At 35.5% G+C, this 19629-nt stretch overlaps 2 protein-coding genes across 2 annotated transcripts in view; both read right to left on the reverse strand.

Moving 5' to 3' along the window:
* The window catches only part of LOC147066447 (uncharacterized), a 1147709-nt gene that overhangs the window by 831528 nt on the left and 296552 nt on the right, over window positions 1-19629 (reverse strand). The gene's annotated exons all lie outside the window — the stretch shown is intronic.
* LOC147066452 (myosin-VIIa-like) lies at window positions 311-19494 on the reverse strand. Its single transcript, XM_085956196.1, has 11 exons — window positions 19389-19494; window positions 18799-19059; window positions 16823-17007; window positions 14437-15644; window positions 12291-12532; window positions 11104-11935; window positions 9710-10056; window positions 8466-8668; window positions 5018-7344; window positions 3079-3575; window positions 311-715 (listed from the first exon to the last, which is right to left on the reverse strand). The coding sequence occupies exons 1-11, from the start codon at window positions 19410-19412 to the stop codon at window positions 527-529; spliced, it is 6315 nt and encodes a 2104-aa protein (XP_085812322.1). The 5' UTR covers window positions 19413-19494; the 3' UTR covers window positions 311-526.

The raw sequence follows: 19629 nt of genomic DNA on the forward strand, positions 1-19629 counted from the left end.
GCGAATTTTATTGCAAAAATAAAAAAATAAAATCAATTTACGTTTCAAGTGGTAAAAACGAATTCTATTTCAATTCTGAGCATGTGACGACATTCCCAATATATGTCGTTATGTGTTCAACATATTTGTATGTTTAAAATAACGATTTCCCCCCCGTTTCCCGTTTAAAGCGGGACGTCCAAAGACGTCATTTTTATATGAGCGGCGTTCCGTTCATGGAAAAGTTTTCGTCTTGGCAGCCATCCGGTTAAACTGCTGAATCATCAATAAAAATGTGCGCACATCACTAAAACAATAGACCAATAATATTATAAACAAGCAAATGTAATATTTTTATTAAAATCAACAGTTTTATAAACAATGTTCACAGTATTTTTATTTATTAATAGAATTGTCTATGAAATAATTTACTAAATTTATACACACTCATTTTATAGATAATTTATTACAAGCAGGCAATACGTCATAAAAAATATTAAATCCAATGAATTTAATATTTTTATTTATTTCCAGTTTCCAGTTTCCATTACTTTTTATTGGCACTTTCTTTAAAATATATGATATACGAAGATATAAGATCGTCCATCTTGTATCCCAGAGATGTCTCGCATAGTATTTTAGAGCGGTGCATGTAATTTCCGAGCGTCATATGGAAGAAAGTATTGCCCGATGACCAGTTCAACAGTTCTGAGAATGGATGCGTAACCAATATATCCTGAAAGAAATTTAAAAAAAAAACAATTGTTACAAGTTATAGTGCCTGTACACATGCATGGAATTACTGTTGGCAATTGCGCTTATTTTATACTGTCATGACAATAATTGTTTACACGTAAAAGTGCTGACTGCTCTCCAATCTCATTCTTCAAGAGTTAGCGAGACGGGAGGTTGTCATTTTATATTACTATCTGACAGGTCGTATTGAAAATCGGAGCTCAAAATGAGTACTTAATTTTTTTACCGGCGTGTTCTCTATCGCTATCTCGTTCTCTATCACTCTACTGCGCAGGCGCAAATCTTACTTGCGCGCAATAAATCATCACAATTTGGAATCTTCCAATTTTGTTTGATTTATGCACATAATCTTGCCAACTGCAGGATAATACATATTTCCCCATACATTTTCTTACTGTGCACAGTACATCCATGCACGTGTAAAAAGGGTATTAAGTCAAGTCGATCATCCCAATTTTTATAATAGGTAACAAGGCCTGAACAAAAACGATGCATGAGTGCGAGTGAGAAAGTATTCGGTACCCTTACAATCTCTGCGACACGCGCTAGAGTAAGATAAAAGGTCTACATATCTGTGAGCTAGTTTTCAAAAGTATCGCCATCAAATCGGGGCGAAACGCTTCACATAGCGTCGATAACTTGCGAGCTCGAGTTGCTAAAATTGATATTTTTTGTGTTAAACATAAAGTCAATGGTAAATATTTTTAGTTAATTAAGTAGAAAAGATGGTTCTGTGTGTTGTCTTAAAATGTGGTAGCCGTACTGATAAGCAAGAAGATGGTATTACGTTTCATAGGTAAGTTGATGCATGTTCGTGATAATTTATTTGTATTTTATTATATATTTTAATATCAGTGACCTAGTGTTTCTTTAAAATAACTTAACTTATGGATATCTTTACCTAATGGTTGCATTTTGACCGCTTAAAAATACTATATAACGTAAAAATATCGAAAATTATATTTTAATTCTGAGCGTCTAGTGCGAGCAATTTGGGCGAGCACTAGCGAAATGGTCTATGGTCTCGAACATTTGTAGACGAATGGGTTCGCTCGCCCACAAACCAAACGCAAGGCACGCGGCTTCATTTAGCAATGCAACGGGTGGCGTCTAGATGTATCTATAGCCTAAGATAGGTACCTATTTTTCCCTAATATAATATATTGAGATAGAAATGAAAAGACTGATAAATTAGTATTATGTGAGGATTTGTATAAATTAATGGTAAATTGTTAAAGAACTCTTATAATATAAAATCAGTTACATATATGAAACACCATGACTCGAGAGAGAATCTAAACTCATTATTTGTGTTATGAAAAAGTATAATTAATTACATACAATAATTCGTAAATTTAATATTCAACTGACCCGAACTGTTGAGTACCTACATATCCAGTTCTGTGTTGCGACTAGGCAGACAAAAAATTGTGAAAATCATTAAATCTAACTTCTCTGTTTATTCTTCAAAACCAAAGATTCATTTTCTTTCGAATAGTTCTTCTATTAACATGTTCAATACCTCCATTCAAACTCGACTTGTTTTCATAATCTACTGCTTTTATGTTATTGTACCTTTTCTTTCTTTATTTCATATTTAACGAACAATTGTATTTTGTTGTAAGTATAAATTTTAATTTTACCTGACTAATATTTTATTATTATTCTGTATGTTCTGTTTTATAGTTGAATACGTGTATTAATTAAGGCGCTAAGTACTAAAAAAATTAAAACTGACATTTTTATAGAAAAGTGTTCTACATACCAACGCCAATAACTTCAACTATAGTCTAAGTGCCTCAAGCAAGTCAAAAAAATACAGCAAAATAATTAAACCTGTCGACGTTGTAAGTCCGTTGGCGTGTTTTATTTATAATGGTGTAAGTAGCACTGTAGTGGTCAATGGCATTCAATATAAAATAGCTGACGATGGTGTGTTGACACTTTCGAGTTCTTAATACCTAAAATTATAGAAGCTGCCGTGATTGATTCACACTGTAAAACTACATTTTTCAAAAGGTCTGCTTCATGAAATTTTACTGCACTGACTCGGTATTTTGTAACTACAGGCAATACTACTTTTTGGAACTTAGAGCCTTATTTAATACACGTATTCAGTTGTATTTTATATAATATTTTCTTTAATAGTTGCATGTGCCCTTTATAAATAAATTCCAGACTTTCATGCGTAAGTTGAGATATAACCGTTTTTTCCACCAAAACTAACTCCAAATAAATCTTCTTTCTTTCTTTTCAGTGTGCTACCAACGAAAACAATTAAAACCACTGGCCGCCACTGTAAATTACATAATAAGTAGGTACTTACTACAAAAATTTACATACCTTATTTTGGGGATGAATTATACTGACACCATTCTTATTGATACCTAAAATCACAATTTCTGGATATGCAGGGTCAGTGGTTTGTTTCACTTCAAAGAAAGCGGTACCAAATGTGGGCCATTCAAATAAAATCTTGAGGAACATTTCCTTCGCTTGCTCCGGCGTCTTCCCATCATGCCTCACGTAGGCGGCAGTTATTTGCTTGCGCCATTCGGCTTGAGTCTGAAGTTTCAACAGGTCGACCGGTAAGAGTATGGGAAGCTGCAACGCTGAACCGGCGAGCTGGGATCTGTCGTCGGCGAATCTCGCCCTGTACACCAAAGCGGCCAGAGTTACGGCGTCAGCTTTACTGCACTTGTGATACCCACGCAAGAACTTGGGTAACTCTTGCGGGAAGTAGAATATTTGGTCGGCGTTCACGTCTTTACCGGGATTTGTATTTATCCATAGCTTCTTCATGAAGAATATCTGATACTGGAATTGTAACGGGGCACCGGCTGAAATAAAAATAATATTTATTTTATTCTGAATAATTGACGACGGAGTGATATCAATGGTAGAAACATGCTATGGGCCAGATGAAAAGGTGTCATTATATCAAACCAACTATGTATACATAAAACAGCAATTTCACTTTTTACGAACAAAAGTGCTTTTTTGTGTGTTACGAACAAAAGTGCCATTTTTTTTTAAAAGTATCATTTTGACACATACCTGTTATCAACAGGCTTTTGTTGATTTTTAAAAAAAATACGGGCCGAACCGCAATCCTGATCTCTATAAACAATTGAATAAAACACCTGATCTGGTTCCCTGCTCAACTACGTTAAAATTTATTTATGAGTAAAGGCCTTCGTCCGGTGCGTGAAAATCACTTACTGGGCGGAGGTGTAATTAAGATAGATTTTAAAGTATAAATGATGATGGATGAAAGAGATAAATTGCACAACGGTAAAATCTCCGCGCGCCTGTGCCGAGGTAGTCCTCGTGATTCGTCAAATCAAAAGGATCATGCGATCAGATTTGGCCAATCACAAGAGTCCTTTTTACTGGTCGGCGTGGGTACGAGGAATTTGAAAAGAATAAAAAAAGGCAGTAAGCGTCCCTTGTAAACTATGTACGGACCTGCGAAACTTATTGTAAAAACAAAATATGTATATAAACCTGTAAAGAAAATTAAAAATATAATATAATACCAAGTTACGCACGAGACAGACGTGGTTTCATTTAATTACTCCTCAATTTAAAATATCTCTTTTTGTGAATCCGGGGTTCGATGGACACCTGAGCTAGCCGCTGGAACCCCGGACGTCTCAATTTACATACAATGATAAAACTATAACAACTGTAGAACTAAAATTTAATAATCATAAATTTATATTTTATTGTAAACGGTAAATTATTTAAAGGATTTTTTATTAATGGTTTGATTGAATAAATGCACACACCGTGGATATACTTTTCTAGTATCCCTTGTATTCAGACCATACCATGTATTTCAATTGCAATACTATTCTATAACCAACATAATATTATCATAGTTGCATAGAATTTTGCTTTGTTGGGAGTCAAAAGTATTCAATAATATATTATTTACTTCAAAACCCAGCCAGTTCAATATTGACAAATTTTGTTTTTACTGTCGCGAGACAGTTCAATAAAACATTCTTCTGCTGATAAAGTTCATTGTAAATTGGACCCTGAAATCCATATGAAGACCCTACTCTTTATCGAAGCATACGAATCTATCATTTAAAATATTTAAACTATGCATCAGAGCATTAAATTAAGATAGCTTGGAATTATAACAAGTTATTTTAGAATATCATGCAGTGTCCCTGGTAATTAATTGTGGCACGCTAGAGGTACTAAGGCGCACTTTGAAAACCTCTGACCTAGCCAATGTACTAATTTAAAAATCTGTATTTCAAAAACTCACCATTCCGCGATGGCCTCGATTGTTTCATCCATTCAATCAGTTCGTGGACGAAATCAAAGAAGAAATAGTTCTCTGGAACCGAAAATACTTTATCGGCAATCTTCACAAACAAATTAAATCCATCGCAATTCTTCAAATTCAATCTTTCTGAAATCTGTAAGCACAGATCTCTCGCTTTGGTAGTCGAGTCAACTTCAAACGCCTCGTCTGTGTCGTCGGGGAAGTAAACTTTGTGATAAATCTGCAAACTGCGATGCTGTATAGCTTCTACTTCCACCAAATACGGTGGATACTGACGCTGACCGCTCTTCTGAGTTTTGAACACGCGCTGAATACACTCTTTGGCGATCGGGTGGAGCCGAGTCTTCAAGAACTCGTTTAGCTCTTTCGTCAGTGTCTGGCTGCACGGGAAGAGTCCGGTGACCAACCAAAGAAGCTCCCAACCGCGCTCTTCGCTGAGTTGAATTCGGTTGTTCGTCAACTGTTTCATTATTTGACAGTACACCTCATCTTTAAGCACTTCATTCCTCAGGGCAGGACCGAATATTTCATCGGTATACTCGGACGCGTACCTGGGCTTCGGTGCCGGCATGTCACCCATATATTTAAGTATTCCTATGAACATGGAACAGGCGTCTTTGCAGAGTGTTTCATTTCCTATCAGCTTTTGGAGTAGTGGTAGTTTTAAGATTTCTCTACTGTGCCTCCATAGTTCATCGGCGCCGCTCTTTTTGGCTGAAGTGATCGTCGTGGCTCTCGATATTGTCATTGGTCCGCCGTAGGTTTCACGGAAATTATCTTGGGCGTATTTATACAGAGTGTGCATCTTTTTACGTTGTAACGTCGTATACTTGGACGGTTCTTTTTTATAATTTTCCATGGCCCCATCTTTTTTGAATAACTGAAGAACATGCTGAGGCGGTTCGGTCAGTGTCGGCAATATATAAACGTTCTCCGTCGGGAAGATGCCTTGGCGACCCTTACATTCGCCATTACCCCAAGTGGATGTCATTAAAGTTTCTCCATTACAGTCGTTAACGAGAAGAATGAGATCACCCTTCTTCAATAGCAGGAATGACGACGTATCATTTGTCGCTTTGTAATCTTCTTGAGCGATTGCGTAAAGGGATCGTTTTTTAAGACCGTCGATCAGATATATCACTAGCTTGCTCAAATCTTCAGCGTCTAAGCATTGGAAGACTAGTTCTTCTTTTTGTACTGTGACGAGAGTGAAAACATTCGCTTTAGAACGTTTGTCTTTTTCGAAACCGACATAACTGATCTCCACGAATGACAATTCAAGTAGGATCTGTTCCTGGTCATCGACAATATAAATACCGGTCCAATTTACGGCGATTATGACGTTATCTTTTCTAACAGAAGCTCCTTTGACACGTATGGCTTCAAAGAATCTCGAAAACAGTATCGGCCAATTGAGCTTTGCAAATATAACCACGTCCTCTTTGCATCGGAGAGGATTAACTTGGCGCTGAATATTATTACTGCTGCTAAAGGCGCTCCTGATTAAGGTTTCCCATTTAGTCACCGCCTTCTCTCCGATTTGCAAGAAGTGGTTTGGTATATAATTGTTGACGACCTTCTGCAGTATATTATTATCCATGCGTCCGCCGAATTCTATATAATACTGCATAGCGGCTAACATGGCTATATCGTTCTCTGTCTTGCATCTGTATTCACCGAATTTGACTCCTCTTGTTATCTGGTTGAATATTAGATTAGTGGCGACTGGATCTTCGAGAGGGTTGTGCCAGGGGGAGAAGATCTCTTTCCTAAAGTAAAGCCTCCACGGGGCTCCCTTTTCTGCACCGCCATTCTCTTTAGCGTACTGTTCGCACTGAGAGATAGCATCCATGATGTGATCGCCTTCGCTGCCGAGCGATAAGACTTTATCAAACAAATTGATGAAAAGAGAGAATCCGAATACATCCGATAGTCCCATATTCTCGGCGACTTGCTGGCAGATTTCTTCAGCAGTAGACGCGGAGTCCGCTTGGACAGTTTTATTTGAGCCATCCATGAAGTAGACGGCCAAGTAAATGGGCTCCTTAGACTTTGTCGATTGCAGTTCTATCCAGCTGGGAGGTTGGGTTCTCGCCCCGTTTTTGATGGTGCGGGAAAGACGACCTTCACAGTACGGTGCATAGCCCGGTGGTCCGTTTCTTATGAAGGCCCGTAGATAATTGGCGAAACGTTCGCTGGGAGCAAAACAGCCCACGCAGAGGGACATCAAAATCCAGCCACGAGCATGAGAAGCTTTCGATGGATTGTCAGAGAGCTGCTTACATAACTGGCAGTATATTTCGTCCCTGAATAAGAAAATAGATAAATTAAAAATATGTATTGAAAATTCAAAATAAGTGGCTTAAAATGTAAATTAACAGTAAATTAAATTGTATCTTTTTTATTCTACCGCGAGATGCCCCTGGTATGTAGTATCATACTCCCACTTAGTTCACATATTTTAAAATTGGTGAAACATTTAATCTGACGCACTTTGCTTCAATCAATTACATAATAAAACTCTTATAGATAAGTAATAAAATATGACATTATATTATATATCTTTCATGTATGTATTTATTATTAAAATCATTATTCTGTTTTAACTTATCAATCTTATCTCTGAAATATACATATATATATAGGTATCAGTGGCGTGCGGTCTATAGATGCTGGAGATGCGGCGCACCCCCAGATATAATCGATAAAAAAAACTAATAATAAATTAATAATATTATCTAGGTTGATAATAATTATAGTGCAATTGTTTGGAAAACTTTACTTGTCTATTCTTCTTCTAAAGATTCTATATTATTAATATTACATAAATATTTTTTAAATGTATCAAAACTGTCAACGGTACACCACCAAAAACCATACTACTTCATCGGCTGCTCGCTAAGATTCAATTAGTTACAAAACACTATATAGTATAAAGCCAATATTAGGAATATAATATAGATTATTTAATAGAATGCCTACAAACAAAAATCACCGCACGCCACTGATATAATATGGTATAAATGTTTTTCTATTACATTTATAGGGCTCAATGAAATGACAGTACTGTAGTGTAAGAGTATTGCAGTAGTAGAAGTGAAACAGTCTCATAAACACCATGGGTATGAGAAAAACACATTAATGTATTGTGACCTCATCGGGATTGAACCCGGAGACCCCAGATCAGAAGCCAGTGCGGCAAGCGCTGGACTACGTGGGTCTATTATGTATACGTGATTCTTGTACCATGGAAGTTTAGCAGAGGGTCTTTTAAGTATGCCAATTTAATAGAAAGGTTGAAAAACACTACTCGAAACAATTGTTTAGTATTTAGTCATCACCACTGCAAAGCATAAACTTGCGTAAAGCATAAGCATACACTCGCACTTATCGACGTATCGTTTGAAGTCAGCCTAATAAATCATACCTTAGTTCAGGTCTCAAGATGCCGTGACCAATAATGAAATGAAGTTTTTCGAGGTTTGTAGATCGGCGATTGTTCTGCCACGATTGGTAAAATTCATCCGTCTGTGCGTCTTCCATTCCATTAAAATTGAATTCGTCTCTCAACTTGGTCTGCCTTTTCAGGGTCATGTTGATCAACTTATGACGGTCCTTTGGAGCCAGATTCTGAAGAAAAAAATAAGAACATTAATATTATAATATTTATTAATATACATTAATAATTAATAATGTACATTATTAAGCTGTGCATTTTACAAATAAGAATACAATTAGATAAAATGAAAATCACCAATTAAAAAAAATGCAGCCACTACAAAATCACTTTGGAACGGTATTAGTGTCATTTGAAAATAATGACCCAACACCTTAATGAGTCGCCTGCACTGCCACAAGAATCTGACACCATTCTACTAAGCTTAGAAAATTCTTGTAGAGAATAGCGAAACATAATATTTTTAATAGATTTAAATCTTGCACTTTTCTATTTGAATGGTTTTTTCGGCATCTTCATGTAGATTTATCAGAGGCAAACATACAACCAACACAGAATATAATAATTATTTACTGTTCATAACATACTAAATTAACGCAACATTAAAAGATTGTGAAAATACATTATTCCTACATAAATTATACTTTTACTGTGTGGATATTGTCTGAAGATACCAAAAGGCGAAACACAATCACAATAAATGGTTAAAAAAAAAACTTAAATCGGATGGTCATCGTTAATAGTATGAATTCTTTATATAAAATATTATTAATAACCATACCCTTGCTTTTTCGTACAAGGTGGTTGGGTGGGTTAGTTGCATTGATGTGGGGCTAATTAGGTTCCTCCATTTATATCTTTAATTTTTCTTTATGGCTTTTCTTTGAATTCTTTATATAATATTTCATTTGATTTACTGATTCGAAGAAATCGCAGAAACTTGACAAATTATTATGGGTAAGTACCCTACTGTACATTATTGTACACCCACAATAGCGTCGTGGGTCCCAGGTTCGAATCCTGGGTTTGGCAAGTACACAATATATTGTTTATCAATTTGTGTATGAGTCAGAGTATGAACCTAATAGGTTAAGCAAGTGGCCGACATCCATTTCTCGTCAAAACAAAATCTGTTAATACGAATCTCCACTCTGTAGAGGCCCATATGATCTTATTAGGATCGGACATGATCGAAAGAAAGAATATTTTTATACCCGATACTCGTCAGACCGTTGGAAAGCTCTGCCGAGGGTCTCAGTCAGCGTTGTCATGATAGGCACGGGGTCAGCGTCGCTCGCTTCTCTAGGCTCAGGTAAATCGCCCATGAAGCGTAAGAGAACAATCCAGAGAGCTCGTGCGGCCATCCAACCAGCCAGTCCACCATCGTCGGCTCCTTCCAGAAGAGGTTTTCGCAGAGGTCTCCTGGAGTGTTGGTAGCTGCTGTTGCCTGCGAAGAATGTTGCTGCAAACTTTCGGAAGTCGTAGGCTGACAGGTCTTCAATTTCGTCTTCACCGATTGGAATATCTATAGATTCACCCCTCGGTCTCGGAGAAATGTCATCTTCATTTGGCTGGTAAAATTATTACAGAGTTAGATATAGACAATATTATCCAAAGAATGTGATGTGTCATATATTTTTTTTAATTCAATTTATTAAGAACCATGCCATTGCTTTTTCATACAAGATCATTTTGTTATTACATAGAGAATGATATTTTTTAGATGGCCTGAACTAAAACGAACCATAAGTGAGAGTGAGTAAGCATTCGGCACGCTTATATCTCCGCTCCATGCATTAGAGTAAGATTAAGGAGTAAGGCTGAATTTTAAAAATTTTAAAACGTCGCCGGAAAAAATTGATTTGGCTGATTACATGCATTTAAAAACTGCGAGCACATGCTGCTGAAATTTATTGTTTTTGTGTTAAATATAAAGTTAGTGGTAATTATTTTTAGATATTTTAATAGAACATAATATGGTTAACTATGTTGTATTTAAATTTGGTAGTCGTACTGAGAAGCAACATGATGGTATAACGTTTCATAGTTAAGTTGAAAATAATAAAATCGTTGTTCTAATGTGCGTTATACACTAGAAACACGGCTTCATTTTGCCGAAAATAGGCAATAAAATTGCAACATTAAAAATGCTTACATTTTTTGTTAGGAGTATGTACATAATATATCGGCAAGATATGCGATTTTGGAGAACACAATATATGTATAGATCTAGAAAATATGCCAACAACTCTTAACACAGTTCAAATATTCTAATGAGTACTTTATCTTGTGATACAACCAGACTTCTGAATGCAAAAGATGGACCGATTGCTAATTAGAGTCGTCTTTAAATAAAATTACTAATTCAGATCGCTTCATCTAACACAGTTTTAGGTGTGATTAAAATATTTTTAGTTAGTCTTCTTCAACATGTTTTTCACAATCATATCTTTCAAAAACCAATAACCCTCACAGAACTCCATTTGAAAAACGCTTCTCTACTGTATTTATGTGTCTAGTATGGGGTAGTTCCTTTGTACCGATATAATTATTTGATCCACATAGCAAATTATTAAGAAGTTACGGAATTAAAAACATAATCAAAAACTTGCCTGTTTAGAATCGTTAGTTAGGAAACGGAATACATCATCGACATAATTATCATCGACTTGAGCATTTTTGTCGGTCTCCTTTGCAACTCCTTCATGAACTTTTTCAACGGCGATATTTTTAAACACGGCCTTAGCGCCCTTTTCATAATTATCTTCCGCTCTCTTAACATAATCCGCGTGGCCAGCTTTTTTAAATTCATCCATTTCGATAATCCTATTATTTTTCAATAAAGCAAGCTGCTGTTTGATAAACGCTCCCTTTTCTTTGATCATTTTTTTTATTATGTAACCTCTGGACAACGCTTGTATTATAACAATGCTCTTCTTCAGCTTGGTGAATTTAAATGTCATCAGGCGTGACCGAATAACCGCTTGCATACGTTGATATCCTTGACGCATAACCATGAACCTCTGACGGTAGCCTCGAGCGCGCCAGCGTTTTTGTACAACAAGAGCTGCAGCACGCAAATGCAAGAAGCGTCTCCTGTGAATCCACCGCCTGAGATTCTTCTGCAGCAGAAGAATATATTTCTCCATCTTCTTCTCACGCAATTCTTCCAAAAAGACATCATGGGAGTCCTTCAGGAAGACTTTGGTATTCCCAATTTGATATTCTTCCAGTCCCACGAGAACTTCTGTGCAGATTTTGTTGGTAGCGGCTCTGCAATCTGTTTTATGCGGCGGCGGAATCTTTGTGGAGAGGATGCGATATCGGTTCACGAAATCGAAGAATGAATGTCGGATCGGATAGCCAGCTCGACGGATGCGCGCCGTTTCCATCATACCTGCATAACGCAACTGGCGAACACACAGAGAACTATCGAATACCTAAAACATTCAAAACACAACCATTGAGTAATAGAATCTATCTTTTCACGAGAGTCAACATTTACTTGGTGGTAATTCATAATTTAGAAAATGAATATAATTAGCCTTGGATGACAGAATTCATAATATATCACTATAGTTATACCACCATAAATTATTGTCAAGTGTTCGAATTTGGAACTAAGCTCAACACAGTATAAAGTATTGAATGATGTGTCAAATGTTAGCATGTGGCGCCCTCACTCAGCGGACAACTTATACTGGTGGATCTATAACAATAAAATTATACTCTACCTGCATAATTTAAATTTAAATCTTTTACATGTATAAATAGATTTATATAATATTTTCTTACATTTGGTTTTTTCAATTCATTAGGCTTTATGCATCTCACGAAGAATGGATGGCAAGCGTATAAAGACTTCATCAGAGCATCCAACGATGCTCTGAATTGAATAGATAATGTCACTTGTTTTTTACCACCATCAACATCATTCAAAGCCTCCGCAAAAAGACCTTTCAGGTAAGTATTAGTCGACTGCTTTATCAATTGTCTCACGTCCGTACTAAAAGTGTCTCGGTTTTTATCAAGGAATCCTACAAAAACAAACAAACAGTCAATAACATCAAACATGACATTTAACTGTCACTAGATCTTAAACATTTAGATTATAACGCAAATGTAACTTGAAATTGTAACTTACATAAATATTAATTTTCTGTGATACTAAAAACGTTGTAGAAATGCCACCAAGTGCCACAATACTAAAAGTTCATGATGCTCCTTCTAATGATAGTTCAAGATCTATTCAAATACCCTATCAAATAAAAGACTATAAATCCATTTCATAAAAGCATTGTATATTTGCTATGGTGTAGAAGTTGTCGAGAAATTGATGTAGGTCAGACAGGCAGAAGCTTAATACTAGGCATCACTGAACAGGCCAATTGCCGTAACCCTCACCTATCACCAAAGTGACATTTTGATGGTAATGGACTTATTGCATACTCTTATACGAACTGGCCAAGTATCATAAATCCCAAAAAAATATTTCATATCAAAATAATTCAAAACTATCTTTTAAGACGATACATCAGTGAAACGGCAAATAATTTTCAACTATAGGCGCGATGAAATTTTGGATTCGCTGGCATTCGGAGAGCGAACGTTGTGGAGTCAATACGTCAATTTGTTTCGTGATGGCGATGGGGGTATTAATTCTTAAATCGTGTAAAGATGACTAAAAACATTACCCATTTACTTGAAAAAGAAAACATGTCAATGAATTGAATATTATTGTTACTAATAGAACAATAAACAGAACATTAAATGGACGCATGTTGGATTTGTAAGACAAATTATATTTCGTTCGCACGCGTCATTTGCACCCGCGACCAGCAATCCGCGCATCGCCTAGCCACGATCTTTTTAGACCATGCCTCAACTGAGGTATAGCCTAAAGCCATTTGTAACTTGACAAAAAATATTCTAGCCAAATGCTGTAACCCTCTCTAAACGTAAGCCACAGGGTAGGTACAGAGTAAGCCACTCAATTTGTAATAAAATAATAAGTAAATCCAATGCCCACAGTTTTTTTCACTTCCTGAACAATTTGATATTTGAAGGTTATGACAATTGGCCTGTACAGTGACGCTAGGTATAACGAGCACATACCTACATTTATGGATAACTGGCAATACAGATTCACAATTCGCCAATCATCTTATTGACTATAGAGAGTGACCATATTGTAGATTCAACTCATGGTCCTATTATACCTGTGCATCTATGTAACAAGTGAGCAAATTGAGGTTAATAAATACCTTGCAAAATGTCCAGAGATTATGTAGATGTAGATGTCAGTTTAATATATAGGCATATCTTAAAACTGGTTTAACAGTTAGGTACTCAAAGATATTTTAAGTATATAGAATTATTTTTTTCTGTGGCAATATATACATAATAATAAAAAATACATCAATTAAGCCGCGTTAACACGATCCAAGTACACTCGGACCGAATGCCATCCAAGCGCACTCGTATGATACAGCTTCATACAAATTACTCCTATCCAAGCTACTCGGACCGCATCCTAGTCATCCAAGCTAGCTTGGATAGGAGTAATTGGTATGAAGATGTCTCGTACGAGTGCGCTCGGTCCAAGTCAACTTGGATCGTGTCAACGCGGCTTTAAGTAAATGACAACTACGCCACTGTTTTGTACAAGAAACAAAGCAAATAAGTTTAATATAACAAACCGTCGCTTTCTGACATAATTTGCTGTCACCTATGTTCATTATTTCAATTTTTAATGCCCCCGCTTCACAATGACCCAAGTCAAGCAAACCATTTATTTACGGATTTAGCCAGCATAAGATTAGTTATCTTTGAAACATTCTGAGGATAGGTTTGTGACCCGAAACAACTGTTAACATAAATAACCCACAATATCGTAGAATGGAAAAAAAACTCTGTTTCAAAAAGTATTAGAAAGTCTCACCTGCAATATTGTAATAAACGCTTCCTGCAAAATGGTGAACGCCAAACGAATGCGTGTGATCAGATTTTGGTTTTAGATACATGGTCTTTGCACCGTGTGTTAAATGAAGCTTTGAGAGTAAAGTTAAATCCGTACCCTTGGGAAATCTTGCTTCTTCATCAATGAGTGACATTATATTTAGGCTCTTCAATCCAATTAAATAAAGTAAGTCTTGATTATCAATATAATCAATTTTAACCCATTTAATTCCTTCTTTTGCGTATTCTTCCTGCTCCATTTTGAAAATATGTTTAACGAAAAACTGTTGTAAATTCTCATTAGCGTAGTTTATACACAATTGTTCAAAACTATTGTTAGTAAAGTTTTCAAACCCGAATATATCCAATACGCCTATCGAATTAACAGTCTTCGCTTCGGGTTTAAAGATTGTTTCATTAATCTTGTCTACGATTTTAATAAAAATTTGCCCGTAAATAGCTTTCACAAACGAATCCCTTGACTCCAATGCGCTTTGTTTTGATATAGATGTCACAACATATTCTCCTTGGACTTGAATAGTTTTTCTAGTCAACGCGTCGCACATGGATGATTTATTTAAGCCAAGAATTGTAGCCACCCTCGAGGCGTTGGTAGAATCGACAATCTCGGAACCTTCAAGATTATTTACAACGGTAGATTTATATTTCATGTTACCCAAATGTAAAACAGCGGCCAATAGTTTAAAAATATTCCACATTTCTTCGTCGGAGAAATTGAGAACTTTCATGGCGGCTCTGACGTCTGCAAATTCAGCTGCGTCATTTCGTTTTTCACACAACAAAGTCTTTCCGCCGGTGAGATAATCGTAGTTTGACGGATCGGTCAGTTCTAATCTTTTTTTCTCTTCACTGTTTAACCCTGCCAGTAAACTATAGAAAATATGGTAATTCCTTTCGCCGTGATTCTGCGAGACAATTCTGGATTTTTCAAGTAAATACTGTTCAATTTTTGCACCCTCTATAAATCCTTTACTGTTAAAATTAATGTGAATGTATTTTCCGAATCTTGACGAGTTATCATTTCGTACTGTTTTTGCGTTTCCAAATGCTTCCAAAATAGAATTGGTTTCTTGAATTTGCTGTTCAATCCACGAATGCTTCCCGCTCACTGCAGCCAGATATTGAAGGATGAGTTTTGTGCTTTCAGTTTTTCCAGCGCCACTTTCTCCACTAAAAACAATAAAAAAAAATTACAGAAGGTAAAATACTTTCCTGTCTTACAACTTGAACAGCACTGGTAACGGAACGGAACGCACCGGTGATTATTATGACAATGGTTGCATTAATCTACATTTTTAATAAAATGTAATCTTGACACACCTATTTCTACAAATAGTAAAAACAATAATAAAATTTTGTATTTTGATACCAAGTTTTTGTGTTCTTAACCTATCACTGCCAGCCAATTTTTACTAGGTGGACACTTGTAGGCCAGCTATTTTCGGAATAAAATAAATCCTTTATAATAATGATAAATATTTGTGAAACACAACATGTTTATCAAGATTATCGTGAATATTTTCACACTAAAATGATAAATATTGTTTAGAAAATATACACAGAATGTTTATTCAGAAGTTATGACGTTTACAAGAACCTGCGAATATATTCGTTCGTGGCCTGACGCGACATACATGCTTTGGCGAGTTAATTCGTCCGTGGCATGGATCAGGTGGTTAATATGACATAAATTGTAATTAACTCATTCACTGCAGACCTGTAAATTACTAATTACTACCACATTTAAATAACATTCTAATTATATCTAATGGGCAACTCAATTGTTGCGTTAGACGCATGAGGAACGTCATGAGGCAACGTCACGAAAGGCATGAGGACGCGGAATGAGTTTTAGACCATTTCATTTTTTCGGATTCAGATTTGTGTTTAGTATTCAAGGATTCGCTTTCCGACATCTTAAAAGACTGTAGGTAGCTGATATTATATGATATTACTAATTTCACTAATTAAATGATCTAAATAATACATTATTTATAAGTACAAAGCAGTGACATCATGCAGGGGGGAGACAAACTTATGACTTGCCAATAATGTAAGGAAAAATATTAATACCACTTTTGACACCATATTTCTTAAAAATTACCCGGCAAAGTCGAAAAATCGGTCACCTATGGTTTAGAATGTCATCACCCAAAAGTTATTCCGTGACGACGTTACAATGAAGAAAAAATATATGACCAAACAAAATTTTGTCATGTAAACTAGCAAATTGTCACAATCTAAACAACCATACTAAAATCATTGAAAATTACTGTCAAAATATGTAGTCCAAACTGTCTGTTGTAATCCAATTTATCTGTATTAAATATATACTCAAATTAATAAACCTTATGACTATACATTGATCAGCAAGCTGCTCCTTCATAGCTCGGTAGCAGCTGTCTCCGATTGCAAAGATGTGAGGAGGGATTTCACCGATCTTCTTCCCTTGATAGAGTTGTATTTGTTCTCCAGTGTAGATCGGTAGAATTTCATATGGGTTGATCGCTACCAACATAGAGCCCGTGTACGTCTGAATTTTAAAAATCATTACACAAATCAAATTAATAATTAAATTATTAAATCACAATTGCATATCGTCTTTTAAGAAACAACACCGCACCGCGTAAGTCCCCATTTGGCGGTTTTGAGTTTTGAATAACATTCGGTAGGTAAAAAAATCCTACACCGTGTTCCTTCTATGGAAAAATTCTTTTTGAATGAAAAAATGATTTTTTTTTAACTAAACACAAAAAAAATAAGTTAAAAGGTATCATTTTTCAATTTTTTGAGACGTTTTTTGTTTCCCCTGAAAATTTTAATTAATTGACTTCCGCGGTGTTGTTTCTTAAGCGACGATATACACATGATTTTAGAATGTAGCATTTTTTGTATTTGGTTTTTGTACTATGACCATGTATTCTTTTTCCTTTTTTCATCATCATTTTGTCTCAGGGACATTGTCAAAAGAGAATTTCATTTCTTGAGAATAGCCAATGCAATGAGCCCGAAAATCAAGGAAAGAAGAATACACAGAGATAACCCAAAACTAAATACCAAAAAACCAACCGTGAAACCTCAAGTAATATAACATACTATTTATTGAAAATACATTATATTTTGAAAAGCCAAAGAACCATACTTATTAGAAAAGGCCTAGAAAAAATCTTGCACCAAGTGAAAACACATCTGTCGCTTGCTGGCCGAGTGCTCGTCACCAATTAATCTCCAAGTGTCGTAATTACGGATAATTTTATGAGGTGTTTCAATTTATTTACAAATTTTTTTTACGAGAAATGGATGGTAGCCACTAGCTCAACCTATTAGGTCCATAATCTGACTCCAAACACATTGAAAAACAATATGTGTATTTACCAAATCCAGGATTCGAACCTGGGACCCATTATAAACTGACGCGTAAGCCGTTCAACCATTGTGAGCCTAAATCGTAAAAAAAAACCTGTTAATACATTTACAAATAATTATAACAACTTTTTATGAGTACGTATAGAGGGAAATGGAACAACTGGGCGCCACACTGTTGAATGAAATAAATAGACTTTTGTTATGATTTTATACAGATGAAGAAGTTTAATCAGTTTCTCTCTACTACCTAGTAGTTTTAATTCATATTGAGAATTATCATGCCTAAGGCTTTATATAAAAATAAAAGAACTCTTTTCTCGTTGGAACTTAAATATAATATGCACAATTAAATCATTATTTATGTGTGCACATTATTAAAGTATTATCAAGTATTAAATAATAATATAATAATTTAAATATAATATATTATATTTTGAAAGTACATATAATTTACAAATGTCTATTATATTTATTTTCGAATTTCATTCAATTGCCTGGCGTTCAGTTGTCCCGGTGCCCGAATAGTCGTAGACCCGCTATGGATTATTAGTTTTTCTTGAATTGCCATAAACATTGCTTATTTAATAGTTACATGGAAATTTGTCATATTATGACGTATAATATAATAATATTATTATATATTCACGCCACCATCTCTGTTCATATGGGCACTGTAAAATATTCCTGTAAACAAAGATCATAAACCGAACAGATATCCGAGTTATCATCAATTCTTGGTTACCCACACCAACTAGCATTTTCTATATCTATGCAGTGTAAATGACAGAAGCAGGGGCTAGGGCTATGTATGCACGCAAAAGCGTGGAGATAGTTTTAGTTTCGCGGATTGCTGCTAAGACATCCACACCCATAACATAATGGTAAGTCTATAGTAGCGGGAGAGGACATATTATATTTAATATCTCTTCATAAAATTCTTATTAGATAATACACTTACATAAATCAATTGCTTGTTGTATCTCATGTGCAGATTTCTCAGAATGGCATACTCCTGCAAATCTCCCAGTGTGATCATATCCTCTACTCCGCGGGACGAAGTTACGTGCATAGACTTGAGGATCTGATCAGTGGACACGGTGAACTCCTTCCCGTCATCATCACGCACTGTCAGCTTCTTTCCATCTGACCTCACTATCTTACAGCCGATCGGAATGTCAAACTCCGACTGTGCCAGTGGCTTGACCCAAACATGGTCACCCTAAAAATGATTCATAATGAATGTTTAGCATGGTTAGATATTCAGGTGAAAGATATTATTGATGTTTGTGTTAAAGTATTTAATAATTCGTAGGGATTCCCCGAAGATTTACAAAATATTCAAGGATTCCTACAAACAAAAAAGATTGGAAATCAGATTCTCTATGGATACATTATTAGACATACTGATGTCACTCATTATCTTTTATCTAATATTAAGCATTTACATAATAACGCAAGGGTTAAAAAATTAATCAAAATATGTCAGAACAAATAAGATTACTGCTTGTGAAATCATCATAATTATTTTTGAAGAATCATATATTTTACCATAACCACTTTGGAATCCGCCATGACTATTTTTTATCACATTTAACAACTATCACCATTTGCACTTCTCTAAAACCGCTCCCTGTCAAGTGGTATTGACAACTGTAGACAATATCAGTTAGATTAGCTTTATCTGTATTACAGTGGAGGTGGGAAAAAAAAACAAATTAATTTTCACAAAGATATTGAGAGAATTGCTTTATTATCAGCAAGATTATAATTTATTACCTATCACTATAAT

This window comes from Rhyacophila brunnea, unplaced genomic scaffold (assembly GCF_057557595.1).
Source record: "Rhyacophila brunnea isolate RB1 unplaced genomic scaffold, BYU_Rbru_1.0 scaffold_5, whole genome shotgun sequence".
In the NCBI taxonomy this organism is placed as follows: Eukaryota; Metazoa; Arthropoda; class Insecta; order Trichoptera; family Rhyacophilidae; genus Rhyacophila; species Rhyacophila brunnea.

Bases quoted from the DNA above. Each gene is read 5' to 3' on its own strand.
- LOC147066452 (XM_085956196.1), bottom strand. From the start codon at position 19,412: ATGGCGGATTCCAAAGTGGTTATG. The intron at 17,008-18,798 runs GTAAGTGTATTA...TTTAAAATTCAG, and splicing joins ACAACAAGCAATTGATTTAT to ACGTACACGGGCTCTATGTT. The intron at 716-3,078 runs GTATGTAAATTT...AATTTCTTTCAG, and splicing joins TAATTCATCCCCAAAATAAG to GATATATTGGTTACGCATCC.